General features: G+C 36.7%; 2 protein-coding genes and 1 non-coding gene across 3 annotated transcripts; 2 read left to right on the top strand and 1 right to left on the bottom strand.

The window, feature by feature from the left end:
- Positions 1-532: 532 nt before the first annotated feature.
- Positions 533-5,143, top strand: LOC145770867 (tyrosine-protein phosphatase non-receptor type 6-like). Its single transcript, XM_082582610.1, has 7 exons — positions 533-568; positions 1,169-1,224; positions 1,395-1,531; positions 2,368-2,464; positions 3,339-3,418; positions 4,460-4,594; positions 5,027-5,143. Exons 2-7 carry the CDS (start codon positions 1,209-1,211, stop codon positions 5,141-5,143), a joined length of 582 nt encoding a protein of 193 aa, XP_082438736.1. The 5' UTR covers positions 533-568; positions 1,169-1,208.
- A 349-nt stretch (positions 5,144-5,492) lies between these two features.
- On the top strand, positions 5,493-24,189 carry LOC145770525 (receptor-type tyrosine-protein phosphatase alpha-like). The gene is made up of 11 exons (XM_082582197.1): positions 5,493-5,586; positions 5,670-5,818; positions 6,653-6,788; positions 8,154-8,260; positions 9,109-9,221; positions 9,505-9,581; positions 16,985-17,119; positions 18,687-18,830; positions 19,555-19,694; positions 21,756-21,891; positions 22,973-24,189. Exons 1-11 carry the CDS (start codon positions 5,563-5,565, stop codon positions 23,030-23,032), a joined length of 1,221 nt encoding a protein of 406 aa, XP_082438323.1. The 5' UTR covers positions 5,493-5,562; the 3' UTR covers positions 23,033-24,189.
- A 1,662-nt stretch (positions 24,190-25,851) lies between these two features.
- LOC145771436 (U6 spliceosomal RNA) lies at positions 25,852-25,953 on the bottom strand. The gene has a single exon (XR_014289226.1). It is a non-coding gene; the product is annotated as a U6 spliceosomal RNA (small nuclear RNA).
- Positions 25,954-27,356: the final 1,403 nt, after the last annotated feature.

Here is a 27,356-nt window from a genome sequence, read left to right as displayed (position 1 = left end):
AGTAACCCACAGACTAAGCTTTTAGAAACATAAAATTCAACTCAAAATTATGAATTTGCAGTGTTAGTCCCAATAAACAAAAGCCAACAATTTAAAAAATTAATTAAAAATAAGTTTGTATAAAAATTAGTAGTCTATAATCTATATAAATTTTTGGATATTTTCCATTGTATGTCGAAAAAAATGAATTTTAACATCAAATTTACATGTTTGATTTGAAGTCAGTTTAGTTTCTGGAATTCTAAAAAGCATTTGGAGAACTGCGTTTATTTTGGCTAATTTTAATTTTAAATACAATAAAGTATATATTTTATTGTTGATTTTATTCTAGTATCAGTCGTCTTCGTTACGTCATCAACTGTAGCTTAAACTTTTTTGATTGTGCTTTAGCCATCTTTTTGATGCCATCTGACAAAACAAATTGTAATCGCTTTTGTATTTTAGAAAAGCATGTAATTATTTTAAGTTCTAATGTTTTTTTGTCAGTCGTTTCTGCATTTTGGATAGCAGCTCCCGCGTCTCTATTGTTTCTGTTGATCGTAATCTTCGTGTTGGTGTTTCGTCATCGGTAAGTGGAAGATATGCTTTCTGTGATACTGGTGCATGAACGCTTTGTGTCAATTCAGCAAGTATTGTAAAGGTCAACTATTGATTAGTAGTTTTGACTATGGGTCAGGTGTGCCGACAAGTAATTTCAGCAAATTGGATCTGTTGTAGTCTTACAGACATCATCATCATGATCCATTCAGTCGATTTCGACTCTCGGTCACTCTACAAATCTTCTCTTTCAACACCTCCCGAATACTCACAACCTCCCTCAGCCTATCCATGCCCATTCCGCTGTCATTCGTCACTGTCACTCCCCGCTGTCATTCATCACATCGAGCCATGTTGTTTTGAGAAGACCCTTTCCTCTCTTTCCCTGGACAAATATTCTTTCCTCCATGTTAAATCTCTTCATGTGCTCTTCGAAACTTATTTTTTGAAATGGAGAAAAATTTTCAAAAAAATTTTTGAAATTTGATTTTACAGCACGTGGATCTTGGCAGCAGACGATAGAATATAACTTAATTTGATCCATATCACAGATTCTTTTTAAAACGTTTTTTATGAGAAATCAATATTCCAGCAAAACTTTAGGAAGCTTTTCAATTAAACAATTTTGCAGTAGAAAGAAGAGAGTCTCTAATGAGACAATTGAAGTAGCCATGACTCCAAATCAAGGTAAGAATTTTATCAAAATAGATTATTGTTTCTGACGCTGAATAACGATATATTTATGAACTGTTCAGTTACTATGCTAGTCTTATTGCGTAACTTACAAGAAATAGTTTCTATATTTTTATTTAACTTTTGATATCATTTTGCTAAAATGGATTAAAATTGTACAACAGATATTGTGATGAAAGCAACATACAAAAACACGGCCATTGATCCAGATAATGATGCAGAAATTTTGCTGGAAAATTTTCACTCGACGTATCTTCATTTAATTGAATCTGATAGCACAGTGCTAAGAGATCAATTTTTGGTGAGTTTTTCATCACATTGGACCATCTTAACTGGCCAGTTTCACTCAAGTCATAAGCTTAAGTAGTTGAACTACAGTATTGCTTGATCTGGTCTGCATAAATTTTGTGTTTCTAGAATGGGACCAATTGCTTATCAATCAATCGTGAATTAACGTTACTTAAATCTTACAATCATATCATGTGGAATCCTTTTAATTGAAAATTTTACTGAAACTGTATTTGCAAAAATATTTAAATCACATTACTACAAAATATGTTTTATAAAGTTTTGGTTGAGTCATTTTTACTGCAATAGATAAGTCGTGACACTTGATAATACTACCTAGCTCTAGCACACATTTTAATATAAAAAGTTTAGCTTTCATATCTTTACGTTTATGAAGCATGTAATGTTGCACATAGATGTATTAACTACAATTTCTTGTTTTATTGTTCGCCCGGTTAGCTCAGTGGCTACGCACCCAATTCAAGATCAAGTGGCGCTGGTGTGGCCCTGGGTAGTTGTGCATTTGAGAATCGCATTTCAGGACAGCTCTCCATTAACTACAGTAGTAGATAGAATACTTCCCAGGCAACAACACTTCAACAACTATCGGTAACTCTACTTTGTCAATCTCGGTGACCGGCCCTGCGTCAGTGGTTCAAGGCCTCTATAAGTATGCGAAACTGTCAAAAGTAAGCAGTTAAAAAACGATTTCTCAGTACATTGATAAAGATCAAATCAATCTATGATGTACAAGTCTAAGCGATTATTTGTATGAAAACCATTCTTCATTGTATTTGGTAAGCAACCAAAAATAAGTGATCGTACTTTCAACAAACCTTTACTTTCAAGGCAATAAAGGAGTTTTCAGCACAACTAAAACTGCCAAAGGAATTTGCTGCTTTAGATAAACACAAGAAACTAAACAGATACAAGAACATCTTGCCATGTACGTACTTAACACTGCGAATTAATCCGTACTTAATTGCAATCTGCATGTTTAACCCACAAAAAATTGAATTTTTATGCTTTTTGTAGTAAATCTTTCAACATTAAATTGTGTGTAAGTGTAAAATTTTATTTTATTAAAGTGATTATTTTACTTTGTTGTTTCCCCAAAAATTCTAGATTTAACTTCAATCAAGATTTTCAAACGAAACAATTGTTTCTAAGATTTTTTGATTAACTTTTTTAGAAAATTCCTAAAATCTTCCTTACTTTAAGTTTAAATTAATCATTTTAAAAAATCCATGATTTTTAGCTTGAACAAATTTTCCATTTTTTCGTGTAAAAATATTTATGGTGTTCGCGCATGCATTGTAGATCAAATCTATAAAATATAAACCACCACATTATACACAATATATCATTAATACATGATTATTGTGTAATGATTATTGTGTATGATTATTGTGTATTTATTATGGTCGCAATATACGATCAAAGAGAAACATGCAAATAAATATGAAAAATTGTTCCACTAGACAACGCATTTTCTATGGAAGTACAAGTATATTCCCGTGGTAGATTTTTGCTAAAGACCCCCCCCCCCCTTTTAACATCCTTGTACGTAACGTACACAAAACCTGCCATATTGTATCCATGAGTAGTTTGCAGACAACTAACAAAGTAAGCGTATTACTTTCATCACAGGTAAGATGTTTTATTTAATGGTTAAAAGTTTTCAGAAAAAAGGAAGAAGGGTGTTGAATAATATATTCAAATATGTAAATTAAAGATTTTAGTAATTTTTTATCGAAAGTATGAAGTGAACTGGGAAGGTGTAATTAAAAAATAATATTCCAACATCCATTTCGTTTCAGTTGACCATTCCAGAGTAAAGATGGAATGCGGACAAGGGAATTCGAAAGAACTCTCTTACATCAACGCATCGCATATTCAAGTGAGCTGATTGATTTATGTAATTGATTGTAGAAGAAATGTTGAATAAGCTCTAAGCTGTTAATGTATTTGAATTTACTTTTGTCTTGCCAGTTTGTCCTCTTTTTTGTATTTGGTAGACAAATGACTGTTTAAATCAACAAGTGAATAACAAAAATCAGTAACCTCTCAAATAAATGTAGCTCCACACAAAGCAAAAATTGCATGATTTTTACCTCTTTTTTATTTGCTCACAGAAATGTCTAAAACGACATTATTAACTGCAGACAATGGGAGAACCATTTTTTTTCTTTTAAGAATAGCTGTTAATTTGCTTTTTTTTGTCACAATGTGGATGTAGTCAATGTTGGATGGCTTCGTCTTAGCTCTGAAAAATAAAAATATGTCATACTTTGTTTTCCTCAATTTTGATTACGAAAAGGCTTTCATTTGCACCAGCTGAAATAAGCACACACCGGGAAGTGTTTATTAGTTTTATTTGGGTTGCCAATTTGGAATTAAATTGTGACAGGCCTACTTTTCATTTCAAAAACATCTACCCTATGTTTTAGTCAAAGGTTTTCATAAAATTAGAAGTGCGGAGACAATTAAATTTTTATCATCCTATTGACAATGTAAGAGCCAAAAAGCATAATGTTTTATCATATACTTTAAATTTTAGAACATGACGGCTTAAACTAAGTATTACAGTACAATGCCACATACTTAAGCTAAGAGTGCGTTGCAAGTTTTCGTGATACGCAGAGACAAGTGTCTCTTTTGTAACCCTCTAGCTATGTCATCTTTGGATTGTTGTTTTTAAAACTTCATTAAGTTAAGTACAAAACTTTAACTTAAATTCTTTCATTGTTTTTAAGCTTATGAAATCTCGCTCACTTTCACGTCTTCAAACAAACTCTTTATTTGTGTTTACATCAATTCTTCAAATTTGTCGTCTGGTCATAGTATCGCTTGATTTATTTTTATTTAGGTTTTTATACATTTTGTTCTAAAATCCTTAATGAATTGCACATAGCAAAATAATGTTATTTCATGGTTGCAGAGCAAGAACAACCCTGACGTTTTCATAGCAACACAAGGACCACTCAAGAGCACTGTGGAAGCATTCTGGGTCATGATATGGCAGAAAAAATGCCAAGTCATCGTGATGTTGGCTAAGGTTGTGGAAAACGGAAAGGTTAGTACAGCATTTCAACATGTGTTTATTTGTTTGATCAAATTGGCAGCTTCGAACAATTACACAATAGCCTAGCGCATTAAAACAATGGATACTATTTCCTTGAATCTACTATTTCCTTGTGTTGATTTAAATAGATTATTTTATATGTTTATTTAAATCATGTACTAAAATATTCAACATGTCTTTCAAATATTCTATTTGATGTGAAGATAGACAGACCAAACAAAGTAACTTTAACGGGTTTAACATATTTTATTACAAAAAATAATATTACATAATTAAAATTAAATCTCAAATGTTTTCGACCCATACTTGTTTCCTCATCAGGAATTGCTTTAAATCTACAACACAAGTACGTGTCGAAAACGTAAGAGTTTATTTTAATTATGTTAAATCAAATATAGTTATTACTCTATAAACCCTTGACAGCCTGTTTCACCCCAAAAGAAGGATCATCAGAATGTCCTTTTTCAAATAGAATCCGATGATCCTCATTTTAGGGTGAAACAGACTGTCAAGGGTTTAGAGAGTATTACTTATATTTAATTCGCTTTACTTGGCTTTTTGCTTGGCATTGAGCACTTTTTGTAGTATTACAGTAATTGTATTTATTGTTTTGTGTTAATGTTTTTTTGTGCAATAAAATCAGTGAAACCCGTTAAAGTTACTTTGTTTTTTCTGTCTATGGTTCAACAAAGCAAACTCTTTACCAAAGCTTTATGATACGAAGATGCGAAGATGTAAACTACCTGGCAGTGTGAACTGAAAGCTTGAGAAGATTTATTTTCATTCCTGTAAATGACTAAAAGTAATTCAAAAATATATTCTCTCTACTTGCTCATATTTTCCAGAAAAAGTGCGAAAAGTATTGGCCAGATAAAGATTCAACTATGGAAACCAATGACTTCACAATCGCTTCTGTAGAGGAAAGTGTAAAGGGTTGCTACGTCATCAGAACATTCGAAATGACTTTGAAAAATGAAACAAAGGTTTTTAACTGATTGACATTTCTCTAGACTTTTATGTTTATGATTACGAAAACAAAACGGTTAACTCAGATAATGTTTTAAAGGGGAAAGGACTGATCATCACACAGTTTCAATACACAGAATGGCCTGATCATGGTGTTCCCATGATGACAACCGGAATTATAAGACTCCATGCCGACGTCTTGCGGAAATACGAAGAAGTCAATAGTGGTGTAGTTGTTGTTCATTGCAGGTACTGTACTTGGTATTTTTTAACGGTTACCCCTTGTCATTACGATAAAAATTACAAGGCGCAAGCAATGGCTGTTATCTAACAATGCAATTCTTTCAATATATCTTCAATCACCATCTCCACTTGCAGCAGATTGCACCTCAACATGGGTTATCTGTTTCCATGAGTCACGGTTTTTAGCCAGCTCGTCAAGTGCAGTCGAATTGAATTCGGGCCATGCCTGGATGCTGTCATGCCATCGACTTGGTGGTCTGCCTCTTTTTCTCTTTCTGTTAACTTTACCTTCCATGCAGAATTTGCTGTTTCTGTATTTTGATCTTTTAATATGGCCGAACAGTTTGAGAGTTCTTAATTTTATTGTTGCTGGTTAATTTATGAGATGCTATAGAAACTCCATTAACAACCTTTAGTCCCAGGTTTTCTTGGTTTATTCGTAAGTTGGCGTTTTATAATGCACTAGAAATTGTTCAATTCGTCTTTGTCGTATCGGTCAATGCGCTTAACTTGCTTACGTTTGTCGGTTCCGAGAGAATTCCTACCTGATGTGTAAATTTAGTTCATCTAATTCACCATTATTTTAGTAAACTCGTCAATCTCAGTTAGCTTTTATACTCGTGTGTTATTTTGCTCTCATAAATTTGTGAAACTGTGGCCATAGTTAAAGTTTTAGCAAAGTAATATAATAATTGAGTAGTCGAAAAATAGTTCCGCTTACCTGTGTTGTCAAATAGATTCCATACACATATACAACAAAATCTTCTGAGATAATCAGAAAGTAATTTACTTAGTTCCGTGTACTGTAACTGAGTACTTGCTCATTGATCATGTTTTCAGCGCTGGAGCGGGACGAACAGGAACATTCATTGGAATGGACTATCTCATTCGAGAAATGAAGTCTGGCTACTCTATAAATGTTTTTGAAACTGTGAAAAACATGAGACGGAACCGTTTTAACATGGTGCAGACAAATGTGAGTACTTTCAAACATACTTGCACTTCGTAAGAACCTTTTACTTATCTCTCACAATGACACATCGTTGATCAAGTTAAGGTACTTTAGATACGGTACTGGAATGACAACTTATTTTTTTTACACAATTGTCACACGATTACACATGTTCCTTTTGCGGGAAATTGAGTTAGGTTTACCCTACAGCAGGGGCGGGCAACATACGGCCAGCGAGCCGGACCTGGCCCGCGACGAGATTTTGAGCGGCCCGCAGACAGATTCCGGTCTTTGCATGGTAATATGGCCCGCGACCACACTTTGCCGCAATCCTCCACTACTTGCTTACTACGTCAAATAATAGTAACTACTGTATTAGTTATTCTTTATAGTTCTTTGTTTTCGGTTTTTAGTCAAAGGACAAGCATGTTATGTTCCGTTATAAACGTGCTTTTCCATCATTTTTCTTTATCTCTAGTAAGAATCTCCTTCAGTCTCAAGCTCTACAACTGGAATTGATTGATTTGGTTGGTTGGTTTTTGTATGTTTATCCTCGGACTGACAAAGCCTTGATTGGTTATTCCTAGTAGTTTCACATAGGCCTATTTGTAGGCTTTTGACGCACGGTCGGTTACCGAGATTGGCAGAGTTAAGTTTTCCGATTGTTGAAGTGTCTACCCAGAAGGAGATATTCCAATCTAAAAGCATTGACAAATTTTATGCGTTACTGAATGAGTCCAAGTTTTCCAACCTGAGAAAGATGGCCATGAAACTAGGCCTACTTGTTCTGTTCTGGTCTACATAACATTTTTGACCTTCAATATCAACAAGACAAAGCTGCGATCCAATCTCACTGATGTTCACGAGCAGTCTTTACTGAGGGTTTCTACGTCCGACATGCAGCCAGAGTTCAAAAAACTTGTTGACAACTTTGATCGACCACAGATGTCTCATTGACTTCAGCAGCTTTTGAAATACATTAAGTTAATTGTTAATAAATTCATTAAATCCTGCTTTTAGTCTCTATGCTTTAAACTTAAAGTTTACATTACATTAAATACGATTTATTCCTTGTCTACAGTAGGTAGATAAATACGCGATTAATGAATCCGGCCCGCCAAGTACTTCATTTTCCTATATCAGGCCCGGCGACTGGAGAAGTTGCCCGCCCCTGCTCTACAGTATAAGTGATCAACATACGATAGCAAAGCGTTTTGAATAAATGGTTGTTTTTTCTACAGTTTCTGGTTTAAAGTTGGATATAAAAATAGTTGCAGACAACCCTTATGTAAACCATGACCCACATTTTTTTTGAACAATTAATTTTAAGGTTGAAAAGTTTATTTTGTCCGGATACCGATTGATAACTTTTTAATTCACTTATTTCAGAACCAATACATGTTTCTTCACAAAGTTATGGTGGAGATACATTTGTTTGGAAGAACAGATTACAACGCGGAAGAGTTTAACGATATCTTGAACAACATTGAAGCAACGTGAGTAAATCTGTTAGGCTATGTGAACCATTTAGATGTTGTTTAACAGTTTACTTTATATATTTAGCTAAAGCAGTTCATTGCTTCAGTGCAGTCAACGGTTTTGTCATTTTTAATACAATTTTTTAAGTACAATTTTGGTAGAGAGGTGATTTTTTTAACCATGGACAAATAAAACCTTACAACAGACGGCATATAACACAATAACATGAAAATAAACTAAAAATTACGAACACTTTCGGTCATATTCATGTTAGCCCTTTTCAAGTAACCAATTGACTGATGTTCTTCATAAATTGAAATTACAGATCTGATCTGCATACACAAAAATCGAAAGAAGAAATAATAATAATAATGTTATGGTTTTATTTATTGTCGCTCTACAACAGCTAGGGTCTTTTAGCGACAGGGCTCATTTTTAATTTATATCAGGTTTACGATGTTATCACATTATTACCCGACTTATTCTCACCGCGCTATGCAGGATAGAACACAATCGGTACCGTGTTTAAAGTCTTCGGTTTGACCCGACCTGGAATCGATCTCAGATCTACCAGCACCAGAGCCGAAGGCGAAACCACTCGGCCACTGAGCTGGTGGAAAGAAGAAATGCATAAGAATGAAACGGCAAAGCAAAACAAATGTCATTGATTTGTGATTTTTCTCAGGCAATTAAGCGTCATGTGACTTTGCCTCTCCTCTGCCTTGCCGTTTCATTCTCATTTCTCATGCGTTTCTTTTTTTTCGATTTTTGTCGATGCATGGGATAGTAGCTTACAAAAGTTAGATGAATGTCATGTAGTACAGTAGATTAAATTGTAAATAACGTTTACAAAAACAACTTTAAGGAGTGCTGAACAATTTGCCATGTTGGATTGCATTCCACCACTGAAGGCAGCACGAAGTTTTGGATCTCAGTATAGCAGCAAGGATCAGAATCAAAGTGCTTCTAATGTCCCATGTAAGCTTTGGAAGGGTGGATTCAACGCAGATGATTTTAATTGCGTAATAAGTTTTATTTTACAAGAAATATTCAGACGATTGTACTACTACGTACTGCGTCATTTTACTAACAGTAGACCATGGCCACCTCTCCAGGTGGCCATGAGTAGACCAACTAAATATATTGGTCATACGTGAGTTTGGTAAGTAATCTATTTGTGCAAAATTACGATATTTATCTACAAAAACGCTTTTTAATCAGTGAGTTTATAACGCATTCTAACCGACACTTTTTGTTGCAGATGACCATGCACGGGTGGTTCTCACCACAGATGCAGATGATGAAAACACTCCTTATGTGAACGCTTCCTATGTTAAGGTGAGCTTGGTGGGTTAGCTTTTCTACAGTTGATGAATTTCTTACCAATAAAACAAAATATCATACTTCAAATGGCATTCGTTGGCTTTTAGTTATTTACCAGAAAGGAAAAGAAAGCAGTCCGAAGTAACTTGGCTTAATCGATTAAAGGTGGAAATCTTATTCTTCCGACTTGCAGCCTCTATAGAATCGCAATCCTGGCACTTTGGCATACTTGTTATTTATTTATTTGTTTCAAATAGCCAATTATAATTAATCATCATTGATGAGTTTAGGGGTGGCTGCTTAACTTGAAGACCTTGAATGCTCACTTCGCAGCCTTCCGCTGCTGTGATGCTATTATCATTTTCTTTTTTTTAATTGAAATCTTTTCAACAGTTTTACGGTACAATGTATTTTGATTTATCGTACATCTTTTTTGCAACAGCCAACAAACATATATCTCTCTATCTGTCTGTCTTGTTGCACTTTAATTATTATTATAAAAATGTGTTTGTTTTTAAATAGCGGTGCATCCAGCATCCACTGCAGATATGTGTTTCTTTGAGCGTTTTCCAAAGCAAACAGCCTATGTTGACTATTACATTCTTATTTAAAAAAAAAAAAAGAATGAAAGTTATCTTAATATTGCTTTAAAATTTCTATAAATTGGTCAAGTTTATCGTTTTGTTTGCAAATTCATCACAGTTGACTAAACTTGAAAACCAATTGTTTATAACCAATGTCACGATTTCTTTCTATCTCTTACCAGGAAAAAGACTTGGAAAGATTCAATGACGTAGTTTAATGGGTCAACCGAAAAGCAGTCAATTAAATGTCGAATAATTCTACTAGCGAAATGATAATCTGACTTCTTGAAGAACTTTAACGAACGGCTTCTCAAATAACTATTAATTTCTGCATCAACTACCAACCCACAACTCATAGCACAACTCTCATAATCAACTCATAATAATCACCATAATACTCAGAATCTCAGAATAATCAGAAATACAAACTACACCACTATTTATAGTTGGCTGTTCAGTCCAATAACTTCGAGAAGGTTACATCATAAAGAACCATCGTTCGGTCACGTAGCATTTAAAAGGTAAACAACAGAAGTCTCTAGAAGGTCACGTTCGCAAGAAGATTCTTACATAATAACGATTTCGTAATCGGACATTTACTGATAAACAACCTTATGACGTCATGACAAACGACGCTCAGAAATCATGAAAAACAACAGAACCTTCTAGATTTGCATGCTTACAGATGATTCTAGAAATACGTTACATAATACAAATTTCTCAATCAGAGGTTACTTCAGGTCATAACCGATAATAACACAACGCACCAGAATTCCATAATGAAAATAGCACATTCGTTGAAGATACAAAGCAAGCCATCGCGAGGCATTTGCACCTTGATTGTGACATACGCCCCCCCTTAGAATATTGTTGCAAACAATATAACAACACAATCAATACAAAACACACCATAAAACAATTAATTACTCAATAATCAGTTCTATCGTTGCATGATCTACCAACGATAGCTTTTCTCAAAACAATAATCACGTTTTCTGCGAAAGTCTCCAACGTCCTCAACATCTTCAGTGCATCGGCGAGCGAGATGACCCATCTTCCTACATCGGAAACATCTCCTCTCCGGACAGTCCTTGGCGAGATGACCTTCTTTATGACAATTATAGCAAGCCTTTTCATCAAAAGGGCAGCTCCTGGCTATGTGTCCAATCTCCCCACATCGGTAGCAGTGGTTGTCACGGCAACGTCTATTTTCCGAATGTCCGCCGTCAGCAACGCACTCCCTGGCGAAGTGTCCGCGTCTACCGCATCTATAGCAAACTCCAAATGGTCGTCGCCTGCCTCTTCTCCTCGGTTCATCGCGCTCGTAATATCCGTCATCGTGAGATCGTTGCTGATTATCTGCAGAACAATCTCGAGCAAAGTGACCATTCTTGCCACAAGAATAACAAGTAACTTCAGAATTTCTCTCAATAACATTTCCGATTATAAGATCAACTAAAGAGTTTTGTAAACATAACGCTTTCACAGTCCCACTACAATATGGAGTTTCGATGTCTATCATCGCTAACGGTCCTTGAATTGAAGTGTTATTAATCTTTATCACATGGCCAGTTTTTCCCGTTAACTGACTGTCTTTAACCAAATCTCTCCTCACTATTATACCAGTAGAACCAGAATCACGTAAAACTTTTACCTTTTTGTTTCCAACTTTTCCATCCACTACTGGCAGGTGATCTTCAGGTATTATTTTTCCGCAAGCATCTTCATCCGGTTTCTCCTCGTCAAGCTTGGGTTCAGGAATCATTAATGCACAACCGCATCGATAAACGTCCTCTGTGTCTTTATCTTTTCCAGACTGATTGGATCGGGAGAACGGCTTGTCCTTGCATTCCTTCGCTTCGTGTCCTTGCCTATTGCAACGATTGCACCACTTCCTCGATTCCTGATGATTTCTATTAGTCTTTCTCCGGCAGTTAACAGACTTATGACCTAAGCCATTACAATTAAAACAACGTACTTCTCTTGGAACAGCACCTCCTTTAGAATTATTTGTTTGCTCCTCGTCATTATCGCATGACAACGTTTCTTCCGTCGACAACTTCTCATCATGAGCAACTAAGTACTGTTCTGCCACACTGGCTATTTCTTCTAGATTCTTTGGACTTCTCTCCATTAAATAAACAGACAGATCTTTTGAACATGAATCTGTGAATTGTTCCTTAACTATAAGGTTTGCCAATCCGTCCAATGATTGATCGGCCCCCGAAAGCTCAAACCATTTTAACAAAAGGTTTCTTAAACGTTCAATAAATTGACCTGGGCTTTCGTGTTTTTCAGGCTTTGCCTCACGGAATCTTTGACGGTATCCATGCTCGGTAAAATTGTATCGCTTTAACAGAGCTAACTTCAATCTGTCGTAGTTCATGGCTTCTTCTTGCGAAAGTCTTGAATATACATCAAGAGCTTGTCCCGATAATAACATGCTTAGCTGGGTAGCCCACGTCGACTTCTCTAATTTGGCTATTGTAGCATATCTTTCAAATCTTAACAAATAACTATCCAACTCATCTTTTTCTTCAACAAATGATGGCAAATCTGGGCGTCTAACTTGCGCCACAATAACATCTCGAGCATTATCATTAGTAGAATTAGATCGCTCACCAATGTCCAGCTTTTGTCTTTCTAATTCAAGTTTTAACTTTTCCAATTCATATTGCGCTCTTCTTTCTTCAGCTTCTGCTTCGCGCTGCGCTTGTTTCTCTTCAGCTTCTCGTTGAGCTTGTTTTTCTTCAGCTTCGCGCTGCGCCCGCTTCTCCTTTGCTTCAGCTTCAAGTTGTGCTCGCTTTTCCTCAGCTTCAAGTTGTGCAGCTTCAGCTTCACGCTGTGCTCGTTTTTCTTCAGCTTCAAGTTCTGCTTTCCTTATTTCACGAGCAGCTCTTCTATCTTCTCTTTCGTCAGCTTCTCGCTGAGCTTTTTGGTCCATTATCTTGTGATACTCTTCCATCACAAACTGAGACTTCTCATTACCAGTCAGCCCCAATCGTTCAGCCATGCTCCCTAAGTCTTCAATCATCTCATGTTTGACAGTATCCGCCATCTTGACATTAATTTATTATTCTTTCAATAAATCTTTCGGTATTCTTCGGTTTTTCTTTTTCGGTTAATCCCGGACGAGCCCCCAGAATGTCACGATTTCTTTCTATCTCTTACCAGGAAAAAGACTTGGAAAGATTCAATGACGTAGTTTAATGGGTCAACCGAAAAGCAGTCAATTAAATGTCGAATAATTCTACTAGCGAAATGATAATCTGACTTCTTGAAGAACTTTAACGAACGGCTTCTCAAATAACTTTAATTTCTGCATCAACTACCAACCCACAACTCATAGCACAACTCTCATAATCAACTCATAATAATCACCATAATACTCAGAATCTCAGAATAATCAGAAATACAAACTACACCACTATTTATAGTTGGCTGTTCAGTCCAATAACGTCGAGAAGGTTACATCATAAAGAACCATCGTTCGGTCACGTAGCATTTAAAAGGTAAACAACAGAAGTCTCTAGAAGGTCACGTTCGCAAGAAGATTCTTACATAATAACGATTTCGCAATCGGACATTTACTGATAAACAACCTTATGACGTCATGACAAACGACGCTCAGAAATCATGAAAAACAACAGAACCTTCTAGATTTGCATGCTTACAGATGATTCTAGAAATACGTTACATAATACAAATTTCTCAATCAGAGGTTACTTCAGGTCATAACCGATAATAACACAACGCACCAGAATTCCATAATGAAAATAGCACATTCGTTGAAGATACAAAGCAAGCCATCGCGAGGCATTTGCACCTTGATTGTGACAACCAACTCAATCGCAAATGGCTCAACAGCTTGGCGATCTCAGTCTTAGTACAAATCAATGAAATGCCGCAAACTGCGCATAAATGAGTTAAAAAGTTTTGCCACGGCAGTCTTTAATATTCATCTGGTAAGATTTTTAAGTTTTTAAGTGCTTTTCTACAAAAACTAACCACACCGCTTATTTATAGTTTAATTGTGAAGAAAAATTTTGAAACGAAGCGGCAGTGGCTATCCAGCAACCCTGCTTGCACCACTGGTTGTTGAGCAGTTTTAAAGGCTCACATTTAGTGAATATGATGTTGTATAAACGTTATCAACGTTTTTCCAAATGAAAACTCTGAAACTGTGACGTTTGGCTTCGATCACCGCAAGCCCGCGCGAGAAACTAAATTATTCTCGCGCTTGCCTTCAGATGATCTCACATTTTTTGTAAGTTACACGTTTCATTTTTTGACTAGGTTGGGAAAAATGATCAGTTTTGAGTGGGTTGAGTTACAGGACGGTTATTCATTTTTTTGCTTATCACGAGAGAGAAGAAACTGAATTAATAAAACAAAAGTGCACAATTATTGTTTCTCTTCATTTTGCAATTCGTTGAAAACTGAGACCGAAGAAAGAAAAGTGAACAAGTAGCCCGTAACGCGCACATTGGTGACCCCGACGTGATGTGAACACGCAACCTTCTGATCTGGAGTCAGAGGGCGTGGTCGAGCAGAACAGGGGTACCCACTAATCACTATTTTATGCTTAATTCTATGCTTCAGTGGGTCTTTGCGGTTTGGAGGTCTGGTTAGATCAGGGTACTTAGCCAAAATCTTCATAAAGTTGTTTTGTGGAACAAATGGTCGTGGAGCTTGAATGTTGCATATCATCTTTTCCACCAGATATCCGAAACACTGTTGCTCTTGATCTCTCAAGCATTTTCGATCGAAGTCCAGCGATAAGGAAAAGTGAGCCAAAAAATCCACGCCAATAATATTATGGGACACATCTGCAATCATAAAAATCCATTTCAATGGTTTAGTAGTACCGATCTCTATTGTCATGGAACGGTACCCGTAGGTTGCGATGGGGGAACCATTGGCAGCCGCCAAAGTACGATCAGTGATTTTATACTTCCGCTCAGTTTTACTCGGTTTCACCACTAAAATTTCAGCACCCGTGTCGATAAGAAATAGAGTTCCGGTACGTTGATCTCGAACATGAGGAAGTGGGCTTCTGTCTTGATTCTCCACATCCGCCACTATTGACGTGGATTCCATCCGTTTCCCTGGTTATATGCTCTTGGACGCCATTCGCATGGTGCTGTGCATCGGAATGCTCTATTGCCGAATCTCTGATGATAAAAACATAATTGATTAAGATTTTGCCTTCCTCGTGACTGAGGATGGTTGTGCTGGTTAAATCTAGGTGGGCGAAAATTGCTTGAGTCCGAATATCTATGATGAGGTGATTGGCATTCAGAGGTTGAAGGCTTATTAGAAGGTGAATGTTGGTTTAGAAGAGTTTCCATTTTCTCCTCCAAGTGACTAAGACGAGCTTGAAGGGTTCTTCGTTCGTTTTTAGCTATGGATTCGCTCAAAGCCGTATTTCCTGTAGAAGCGGAGGAAATATGTGAACAAAAACTTCATATGTGGACAAAAACCTCTGGACTTGCAAGTATGTGATAGTTAGAAACGACCACCAACAGGTCCCACTACGTCCCCGATTCAGCGGACCATACGAAGTAATCAAGCGCAATGAAAAGTATTTTATACTTTCGATGAACGGCAAAGAAAAATCAGTTTCTGTCGACAGACTGAAAGTTTTTTATAAACCACCAGATGAACCAGAACGGAATGTCAGCAACGGGCAGGACGGCAACAATGCTCAAACAATCCCAGGCTCTCTGGAAGAGGATAGTTGGCAGACTTTTGTGCAAACGCGTGCTGGCCGCGTGGTTGTACCGCCGTCAAGATACAAACCCTAATCTATTTGTATGTTATCTTGAATAATATTTTCTCTTTCTGCAGGAAAGTTGCATAGCCGTTCTTAGTTGGTGGATCAATTTGTCTGGTAAACTCCGATAACAACGAAACATTCCATCTTTATTCATTCTATTTATAATCAAGAAAATATTACTTCAATCAACTAGTTTGTTTTAAATAAATCCTCTTAAAATCAGTTTGTTGTTCCCTTACTTTTGAATATGAATCCACACGAAAGCGTCCCTCTGAAGCTTCTTTTGATCTCTGTGTTGTTGAAAAATCATTCTCAAATGTCGATTTCTTATATATTGCATTATTTTTTGTGTACATCACATATGTTTTGTCGATTCACCATTTTTGTTTGGAACATCACATGGTTCATCTGGGGGAGGGCTGGTGTGACGTTTGGCTTCGATCACCGCAAGCCCGCGCGAGAAACTAAATTAGTCTCGCGCTTGCCTTCAGATGATCTCACATTTTTTGTAAGTTACACGTTTCATTTTTTGACTAGGTTGGGAAAAATGATCAGTTTTGAGTGGGTTGAGTTACAGGACGGTTATTCATTTTTTTGCTTATCACGAGAGAGAAGAAACTGAATTAATAAAACAAAAGTGCACAATTATTGTTTCTCTTCATTTTGCAATTCGTTGAAAACTGAGACCGAAGAAAGAAAAGTGAACAAGTAGCCCGTAACGCGCACAAAACAAATTGCAATATCATCGAAATGAATGTATAAAGCTCTACTCTGTTGTGCATCAACAGCATTTAAAAACAGACTTCAAAATCTTTTTTTCATAATTCTACTACTGTAGTACAATATAATAATTATATGCGTAATCTTCACCCGGAAAAACGATTGTAAACCGTATGCGCATGGCCTGAGTAATATCTTAACTTTTGGAAATTGTTTTTTCATCTCAACAAATCAGAAAGCTAAAATGGTCAAAATTTTTGTAAAAACTGGCGCAGGTAAAGATAGTCTACGATACTTCATCACCTGCCATTTATACTTGGTTTCGTCTTTGGTAGAAATATCTCTGCTTTGAGAAAGTGATTGCATCTCAAGGACCAATGCCGAATACAGTGTTAAACTTCTGGAGAGTCATTGTGGAATGTGATGTAAAGATGATTGTTATGCTTACTCCACTGGAAGAACGTGGCCAGGTATTTGAATAATTACACTAGGAGTAACAATATTTCAATACAGCAGTTTTAATGCAAAATGATGTTTCTATGTTTGAGAATTCGACCTACACTTTACGTAAAATATTGTTTTATTGTACCTAAATTATTTTAGCTTCCAAAAATTTGGTAAGTCTAGTCTAATATTTTCGTAATAAATTTCTTGGTTCTTTTTCAACTCTACTCTTTTTTCTTTTTTTTTTACTCTTTTTTCTTTTTTTTTTTTGGTTCTTTTTTCAACTCTGCAAAGAAGCAATTTATTGGAACAATTTGTTTCAAGCACAGCAGCAGCAAAGTTTGTACAAAGCTGAAAATGTGGATGCGAGTTCTTAACATGGTGAAAAAAGAGAAACGCGAGCAGCCAGTAGCGTTGACCAGAGTTTAGCGGGTACTTTTAAACCCAGGCCCGGCATGCTTTAGTGGTCCAAAACCACAAGTTTTAATGTCTCTCCCATGCTTCGTGAACATTTGCAATTACCGATGGTACATACACATTCAAGAAACAGTAGGCTACACACCACAAATCGTCAAAAAATGAGGTAGGCCTTGGCTAACAGAACGTAAATAGCCGGTGGTCGGACCATTCGGCATGTGATAGCTCAGCAACTACTGTATATTTCAGCTACCGCCAAGTAAATTAAAATAAGATTTACGTGCTCAAGTCGGACTTGCTTGGTCATCGCTTTTTAAACTGAATTTGCTGACTTGTGACATGCCGAGTTCTTGCTCAAATACTGCTAGCTCAGTTGTCGCTTGCTATGTTCACAACTGCTGACATGTAGGAGACTCAAATAGTCATGGGTCGGAGTGCAATAACATTTTTTTAAATACGTGTACAACTTAGTCCCAGTGTTTGCTAAAGTCAAGGAACCCTCCAAAACACGTTTTAAGATAGAACTGACAGATGCTAAGAAATGCAAAGGATGATAACGTATCCGCAGCAGCATATGCAGTAATTGCCAATAAGAAAAAACGTGCCATTAGTACGTTATATGACAACGGAAATAATTCAACTGAGAAGCACAAATAAAAATCTCAAACGAAATGTTAAGGTTTGATTAATTGAACAAAATTTGTTTTTTCCACTTTTACTTTTTCACTCATCGAATGAACACCACAGATATCACACAAAAATATTCCATTTTGTTGAAAAAAACAAATTGACTTACATCACTGCTGCGTGATGTAGGCTACGTTACCGTTGACATCACTGCCTAACAAACGTTTAGTTTCCGCAATGATGCGCATGTTCAGTTCAGCAGACCCTCAGAAGCCCTAATAATGGACGTCGGCACTTCTCAGCGTACTGTTCATTACCATGATATAAATCAAGGGTTGTAGTCGAAGGGCACCACTCCGCAATCGACTGCATGCTTTTAAGTGTCATGCCAAAGACACAACCACTTGTTCCTGAGCAGTGTCGGCTATGCAGCCATAGCACTGTCAAAACAGCATTAGGGAGGATTTTGATAAAACAAATTTAGCTAAGATGCTTTTAGAAATGAAAAAAAAAGTTTTTGATGCTATACTGTAAACAATTTTGCTTTAGGAAATGTGTTGCTGTTATTGGCCGAATGGAAACGTCGGTTCTGAACTATCATTTGGAACCATCAATGTCAAGCTTGTAGACGAAGATGAAGCTTGGAGTCATTGCAAAGTGCGACGGTTTGATGTGTCGAAGAATAATGTTACGGTAAGCTATTTTATTAAATTTCGGATAAGTTTCTTATAGCCAAGCATCTGTATATGGCAGATTTTATAAAGGTACTTTAAGTTTTCTTTAAGTTTATTTTAGTATGAGATGCTTACAGGACTTTATCTACCTAGGTATGTATAATTTACCATTAGATTAAATTTTGAAAGTACATTTAAAACCGTCATTGCAAGATAAGATTATTGCAAACACAAAATGGTTTTAATTATTTTGTGCAACTTCAGATTTTGATAAAATTTTGAACACACAAGGTTTGGCCTAGGCTACCACTAATTTTGATAGCATTTTTGTTTGAAATTTAAAAAACGCCGGGTAAGTAAGTTAACTTGGTGACATCAGGGATTACTTATATTTGTAGCACTGATGATAAGAACAGTTTAATTTTCGAAACGTTTAACCAATACTTTAGTATCTATATTAATAAATGACCATCCATAAATTTTGGGCTCTTTATTTTGATAAAATTGACCAGGCATTTCAACCATCTTGCACCCAGAAAGTAACAGTTCAACAAAAACGGAAAATGTGAAAAAAGAAATGCAGTAAAGATTACATCAATAGGCTACATTTCATAAATTAATCTATTTTGCTTGAACAACTATCTCGTTTAAATTAATCTAATTCTAATGAAATGTACCAGAACTACTACACGAAGTTTGCAACCAAACACACAGTCTATTACACTTGTCATTTGTTCATCTAGATGAGAGTAACACAAATTCATTACGAAAACTGGTCAAACTTTAACGAGCCACCTAGCAGTGAAGATATTCTCCACGTCATCAATGATGCAAAGATGCTTAGCAACGATCTGGCTAAAGGAAACATGCTGGTCCACTGCAGGTTAGTCATGTGACATCTATCATGTATTTTTACTTGAAGTTTTATCACGTATATTCTCTATAACCTACTATGCGACGTTTGTCTACATCTGTTTCGTCACCAACTAGATCTTCAACGTCACAGCACTCAATAAACAAAAGTTTTAGCACAAGTTAAAAATTACTATAAGGCAACATACTGCGACTGAAAAAATGTCTTAACCCTATTTTAATACAAGCTGTTTTCGTACGCGGAGAGTGCGTCACGGGCTATCATAACCCCGTGCTAATTAATCGCTAATAACGGGAGCTATGAAAATCACAAAGCCAAAATATTTTACAAAATAATAGTCATGTGTATTGTACGTATAGAAATTAAATTTTTACCCAACAAATTTATTGAAATAAATTGTTTGAGGTGAAAAAACGTCAGAAAGTCGGTTTCTATTCTAATTTCCCGAAAATAGCTTCAAAATATGAATTTATGAATTATATCATAAAGTAATGCTAAACTAAACAGAAAATTACTTTTTCTCATAAATATAAGTCATTTTTAGGCGTTTTAACATTTCAAAGTAATTGCACTATAACATTTATATTGCACTAACATTAACATAAATTATACGTAACTAGCGTTGCTCGAAAATCTCTATCCACCTAAGACGAAATGCTTTTTGTGCAGGGCAAGAAGGTAGAAAAATGACCAGGTTAGGTTTAGAAAATTCGCAAAGAATAAAAACTAAAAGTCAAGAAATTTCACATTTCTAGCATATCTTTCTCTGCGAAATATTTCACTACTAGAGTGGGGCGTCCTCATAAAGCCCAGTGTGGCTACAGATTGGGCTAATTTCTTGGTCACCTTAGCAACTAGCATCCAACTTACGTTCTACCATGTTCTAATAGGGCAGCAGATGTTTGTAATCTAATAAGCCTACAGATTATATGGAGTTCCACCAGCATCATAGCTGGATAAGATTTTTGTTAGAATGATGAGAAAACTTAGGCCTACTTGGCACATCATTAGCATAACTAACATCAATGATTATTATTCATGAAATACTGCCAGTAATTTCTCGCTCTCGCTGTTAAAGGCAAAATACCGCACTTAAAAAATTCATTTCTAACCACTTACGAACAATTTGTTCACATATAGCAGTGATTCTCAAACTGTGTGCCGCGGCACACTAGTGTGCCGCCACAGATTCTCAAGTGTGCCGCAAATCTTTTTGAAATTTTGGAAAAGAACTGTATAAATATTTAAAATAAGCCATTCAGACAAGCATGCGACATAAAAGCGCTTTAACTCCTTTAATAGATGATAAATAAGCACATGTGACAATGAAACCAATTATGGCATTGCCGATACAGCAGGGTAATTGCCACGTCACTATTGGGCTGCTATGTTAGCTATTGCTAACATTACTTCCCACCATTTGGAAGCAATGAATCAAGCAATCTTTCTGCAGAAGAAGAACAGCTCATTAATTTACGAAACGACCCAATTTTTCAAACGCTGTTTCCACAAAAAACTTGGATACGTTTTGGCTGTCTGCTTCCAAACTCTATTTCATGATCCGTGCAAAAGCAATCAAAATTATATTGCCATTTGCATCTTCATGGCTATGTGAACATGGCTTTTCTGTTTTGACTGAAATTAAAAGCTGTAAACGAGAGAGACTGCTTGAAATTGACGATGAAATTCGGGTATAGCCTATGTTTGTCAACAACGCAACCTCGTTTCAGTCGAAGCTTACATTGGCATAAACAAGCACATCCATCGCATTGACACGTGAAAATAATTTTTTTTAAAGCAACTTTTCTTCTTTTGTAAGTGTGCCGCGTGCGTTTTATATTTTATCTAATGTGCCACAAGGTGAAAAAGTTTGAGAACCACTGACATATAGGCTACTTGCACCTGATGATGATGGCGTATGAGCGATCTTTCCAGGCTAGATTACTTGCACCTAATTCCACGTGATAGATGACTTCTAAACGAACGTACCAGTAAGCTGCATTTTTGACCATTATACATCATTGCAATATTTTAGTTCATTTGAACATTGCTTACTTTTAAATGTTTCAGTGACGGCTTAAAACAGACTGGGGTGTTTTGTGCTTTGTTGAACCTCATCGAGAGGTGGAATGTAGAACAGAAGGTCGACGTCTTTCGAGCAGTCAAGGACTTGAAAGACATGAGACCAGGGCTTGTATCTTCTGTGGTGAGTAACAATGTCGTCTAATAACTATGCAATGCTTAGTGATTGTTTACGTAGTGTAGTGATTACGTAAAGAATTATGTTTTTATTGGGAAGGGCTTTCTAAAACTCAATGCTTGGCACCTTTAAAACAATACACCTCAAATGTTGTAATCAAATTAGAGTAAAATTTGCTGCAGACAATCTCAGAGTTTTATTGTACGTAGACTACTACAGTATAGCTTATAATTTTACAAGAACATTGTTGCGTTTAGCGATAAAATCAAACAATAAGTGTCAACTTTTTATATAGATCAGTGGTTCTTAACCTGGGCGCTACCGCCCCCTAGTGGGCGCTGTTAACTTTTAGGAGGGCGGAAATATTCAGGGGGCGTTATAGGGGGCGCTACATTCAGAAGGTGTAACGATATTTTTCTCACTGCAAATTTGCTTTAGTAGTTCTGCTGGGGGTACGAGAATCCACCGAGGATGAGGAGCTATATACAGTATAGAGATTGTGTTTAACAAGGGAAGTAGTGATTCTCTCTCAGAGCATTCTATGTTGGCCTATACAGCACAATGCACAACACCATCCGACAAGCGTGGACGTCGGATGGTGTTGTGCATGGCCTTTGTTGTTGATAATGGGCATTGTTTCCCTTTCCTTGCAGTAAGTAAATGGCATTTTGTGGTCAGCTTTTGGCAGGGACAGCGGGCAGGCAGTGCAAGCAAACCATAAGGACTGGTCATAATAATAGTCATTCAATAATGGTTATTAGTGTAACTCTTACTAACTACTAAAAAATCAACAGAAATGTGCCTTAAGACTTTTAAGTTAAGAGCCTTAAGGCACATCTGTGCTGATTTTTTAGTATTAAAACTAACATCGGCTTAAACTAGTTTTTTCTTACTAACTAATAACTAATTACTACTGGCTGTAGGCTAGCCTTACAGTCTTGGAAGAAAATGTCATTAGTAGGCTACAGCCCTTATATTATAGTGGGCGCCAGACTATGGAAATCTCTGAAAAGGGGCGCTGGGGAAAAAAAGGTTAAGAACCACTGATATAGATGCTATTGCTTGCTTATTTTACCTTTGTTTTCAGAAATCGTTTGAGCTTTGTTACACAACAATGAAAGATTACATTGCAAACTCCAACCTCTAGAACAGCTTTTCTTCTGCCAGATGATTTTCAAGCCACTTCATGAAACAACTACTTTTTAAAGCAGCGATTTTGTGTTCAAAAAGCTAACATTATGAGTCAGAATGAAATAATATAGGAGATTTAATCAGACTTAAATTTGATTACAAATATTGTGCTTTTTACTTGAAAGCTGTTTCTGTAATAATCTTTGCGAATCAATCTGATTGAATGCGAGCATGGAATTCTTATCGTGATTCTAAAATAGTATTTTTCATCTTCTTTAGCCAGGATCAGCATGTGTACTTTACAATCTTTTAACACTTGCACTGATTTTATTAAAACCTAATCATCCCAACTGGTCGACAAAAATGTTTTCCAAAACAAACTAACCCTCATTTCCAAGTAAGTCTGGTGCGTTGAGCTCGAATCTCAAACCAGAATTTCGCTATCACGTCAAGATTTCAAGATAATGATACATTTTGTTCTTCATGCAAAAACTCTGCAGTGTTGATTGTCTCTAAAATTGTATTTATGATGTAATAACGAATTGAACATTATGAAGTAAGAGTTTTCATTGTTTGAGAGAACGCTTTTGGTGTTTTGCTTTTGTGATATCATAACTTGTCATAGTTTACTACGAATTGTGTCCTTTTCAAAGTGTTATAGTGTATCATCAGGAGACTATGTCATTAATGTTAAGGTTATTACCATACTTATGCTGTACAGTATTGATATGCAGCCGGTGTTGTTGTTTGTTAAGATTAGTGATGATTTCTAATTTTCGATTTGAGATCAGTGGTTAATTCAGTTAAAAATATGGTCTGTAACAATGATCTGTCACAATTATTATTTCTTCAATATATATATTTTACCAGTCGCTTAATGATGCAATCATTTATAATGTTATGCCTGCTTTAAACACAATTAGGCCTACTGTATATACAATTAGATGCATCACTTCACAAAAAGTTTGCTATCAGCAAAGTAGCAAGGATTAATGACTTGATAAGCAGTTTGTGTGACAAGTTAGCTATACTAGCCTATATCTGAAATAATCTTGAAATCAAAGTTGTTACTTACACTAAATCAGACTTAAATTATTGGAAAATTTCAGATATTGTTTGATCTGTCATATTCCTATCAATGTAGCCTACAATTCATGAAATTAAACTTAATTGATTGCATGTTCGATTTGTTTCTCACTTCTCTGATAAAGCTGCGAAATCGGAGAAGAAACCTATGACTGAAAGGAAATGATTTTTAATAGGCCTACTCCGGTTTCTGTTTCCTGATTTCCAGATTTTTATTACAAAATGTCATGATGTTTTCAGATAAACATTTACATAGCTCTATTGAAACTCATTCCCTCATGAAAAAATGAAAGAAACGCATTAGCCTACTGCAATATTATAGGCCAATCATAGACCATAGACTATAGGCCAATACTGTATATTCTCAACCAGGGACTGTGGACCTTCGAAGGGTCAGCAAAACCTTTTCAAAGTGGCCGTGAAGGTTCAAAGGTTGCCGAATTTTCAACATGTTTGATAAATTATAACATTTAAAAATTAGTTGTGCTTTAATACGGTGCTTGTAGAGCAGGGCTTCCCGATTCGTTTATCACCCCACACCCCATGGGATTGATGAAGCCAATCTCGCACCCCCTGTTTTGAAGCGGAGTGGTTCTGAGCAGGGGCGCCGGAACGATTTTTGACTGAGGGGCCAGGATTATAAAAAATTGCGCACTTTTGTTGCTGAAAGGCCAAATTTTTTAAAAAGTTTTAAGATAAGATATAGCAATAATGCTCAATGCTCATCCATCAGCTCATCATCGAGTAATGATACAAGTGTCCAGTATACAAAGAACAATGGCACGTGAGGGCATCATGCTATGTTATGATGATAGCTAATTACCTACTGTGATACAGGATTTTGTGTCGTGAATATTATTTTGAGGCAGAAATGAAAGATTATATAATTAGGTTGAAAGCTAATAGCTGAAATTGTTATATGCTATTGCAAAAGGTGCACTAGTTTACATGACCTTAAAAGAGCACCATTGCCCCCCTGCCCCCCATCCACAGAAAAATTGAGGGCACGGGGGCATCCGCCCCCCGCTTCCTGCGCCCCTGGTTCTGAGAAATAAATTCAAAATACGTACGAAAACAACGCAGAAAAGCAGCTCACCAACCTATAGCCTAAGGCTATGATTAACGAATAGGAAAAGGGGCAGCCTTCAACAACGCAATCACACAAAAAGCGAATAAATAAAGAAATAACACAAACTGAGAACATAATGGCGTTGATCAAGATTCTTGACTATTCTCCTGCCTCTTCTTAGCAATTAGCCTATCTGTTCGAAACATGAAACCTTGTGGGACAATGCAATACGCAGATCATTTTCGGGTCCAGGGCGTTGCTTGCGGTGTTTATTCTTCATGTAGCCCAGGGGTCACCAAATGGCGGCCCGTGGGCTGCATGCGGCCCGCCACGCTGTATCGCTACGGCCCGCGGAAGGTATCAGCGTACAAGTATAGTCAAAAATACTTTTCTTGAGGAGTTAAAAAGCATGAAGGCAAAAAATATTTTCTGGGAAGCATATTTTCGCTTTGCATACCATTCCACCGACCGACCAATCAGATTATAGTTCTAGGTGGGGGTTGCTTAAAGTTATTCCAATGCGATGTCCAGCCACATTGTCCCAGTGGTTGATTAAAACGTCTGTTTTCGAATTTCGAAATTGTCTGTGAGCATAGGGTTGCTTATTTTAAGTTTTTCTGATTGTAAGTTACTATGAAAATATTTAGCTTAATAGTACTGCAAAACGTTTTTTTTTTTTAAGAAATATGGAACGCTTCACGATTTTGCGTGTCATCCTTTCGCAGGGCCATGCTAATCTTCTCTGTATCGTTCCAATTTTAGTATATGTTCTGCCTAGGGACAGCGGAATACCGGGACGACTCACTTTGCTGATTTTTCTTGCACAATGGACAGCTGGAGGGTTACTAAGAAGTTCAAAAATTAGCAAAACTGCAAAACGTTTTCTTTGTTTTTACGTAAATTCATTCTCATTAAATGAATTGCTATATTTGGTTAAAATTTTGGGTGCTAAAAAATCTGCAAAACCTTACTGCAGCAGTGTGAGGCTACCTACCGTTACCGGTGTTGCGTGAAGTCTACCCCTGCATTATCATGACTTGAATAGTATCAAATAAACATGATATCACATATTTCCTACATTTATTTTAGCGATAGACACTTTGTACACACGTGGGCATGTCATATAAACTGCACCTGAGTATGCGACGCATGGCAGTAGACCTCAAGCTGTAGTTGCATCAAATTTTGTCATAACATTATGACCCTCCAGTTGTCCACCTTACTTTTGAGTGAGCAATCCCCTACTTCTACCATCCCTGGTTCTGCCGAAGCAAGTACTGCAAAATGTTGTTAATCAACAATTTTTGCCATGCTGATAAGCACCACAAGTGAGAGTTGTCAATAATAAAAGAAAGACGGTTGTATAGACTCTCGCAAAAAGGATGAAAAACCAACTCATTGCTTTTTTAAAAAAAAATTTTTTAGAGGGAACACTGTTCATGAATTACGATTTTTCGGTGACTTCCACAAGCGTTTGTTTCATGGTACCTGATTTCTTTTTCCCTGTTATTGGAGCCTATTTTTTGCTGATATGTTTGCAGGTCACTATTGTTGCTTGTATTGCGATGTGTCAAACATTTCCTTGTTTACTGAAACTGTTAATTGCAAGATATCTTTTGCGAAGCAAAGTAACAACACCACTCTTGCTTGGCGATGAATATTCTGATGAAACCGCTCGCCCCGCTATAAGTGCACAAAACAAGTGGTCTCGTTTATTAGGCATTGTTAAAAAAGTCAAAAGTGTTGTAAAAGGAGCTTGGCCTGCAGGCCCGTAGCCAGCCGGGGGCCAGGGGGACCTTGCCCTCCCTGAAAAAAATTTCGCCCCCCCCTGGCAAAATCCCAACATTCTCGAGCAACAGCTAGCCTACCATTATAATGATTATTATAAATTATAATGATTAGCAGATATTGCTACATTTGGATCTAGCACTGCCGTTTGTGAGTGTGGATTCTCAGTGTTAACAAGGGTTGACGCTCCCACTAGACGGAGCATGTTACAACCAAGACAGGAAAACTTGGTGCTTATGGCCTTTGAACATTCTGTATCGAAATCTATCGATTTAGACTTGTTTGTGAGACGGTTTGCATCCAAACATCCGCGACTGCAATTGCAATAGACTAGCTCATGCAGTGGCGTAGCCAAGGGGGGGTTTCGGGGGTTACAACGCCCCCTTTTGGCACGCGT

This window comes from Aplidium turbinatum, chromosome 5 (genome assembly GCF_918807975.1).
Source record: "Aplidium turbinatum chromosome 5, kaAplTurb1.1, whole genome shotgun sequence".
Taxonomy (NCBI): domain Eukaryota; kingdom Metazoa; phylum Chordata; class Ascidiacea; order Aplousobranchia; family Polyclinidae; genus Aplidium; species Aplidium turbinatum.
Note: the sequence above shows the minus strand (reverse complement) of the source record. Positions and strands in the feature narration are given on the sequence as shown.

Excerpts from the sequence above, each read along its gene's own strand:
- LOC145770867 (XM_082582610.1), top strand. Across the intron at positions 1,532-2,367 it reads TGCTAAGAGATCAATTTTTG|GCAATAAAGGAGTTTTCAGC; the intron begins GTGAGTTTTTCA and ends TTTACTTTCAAG. Across the intron at positions 3,419-4,459 it reads TCAACGCATCGCATATTCAA|AGCAAGAACAACCCTGACGT; the intron begins GTGAGCTGATTG and ends TCATGGTTGCAG.
- LOC145770525 (XM_082582197.1), top strand. The coding sequence starts at position 5,563 with ATGACTTTGAAAAATGAAACAAAG. Across the intron at positions 9,222-9,504 it reads AAGTGCTTCTAATGTCCCAT|ATGACCATGCACGGGTGGTT; the intron begins GTAAGCTTTGGA and ends TTTTTGTTGCAG. Across the intron at positions 18,831-19,554 it reads TGTCGAAGAATAATGTTACG|ATGAGAGTAACACAAATTCA; the intron begins GTAAGCTATTTT and ends TTGTTCATCTAG.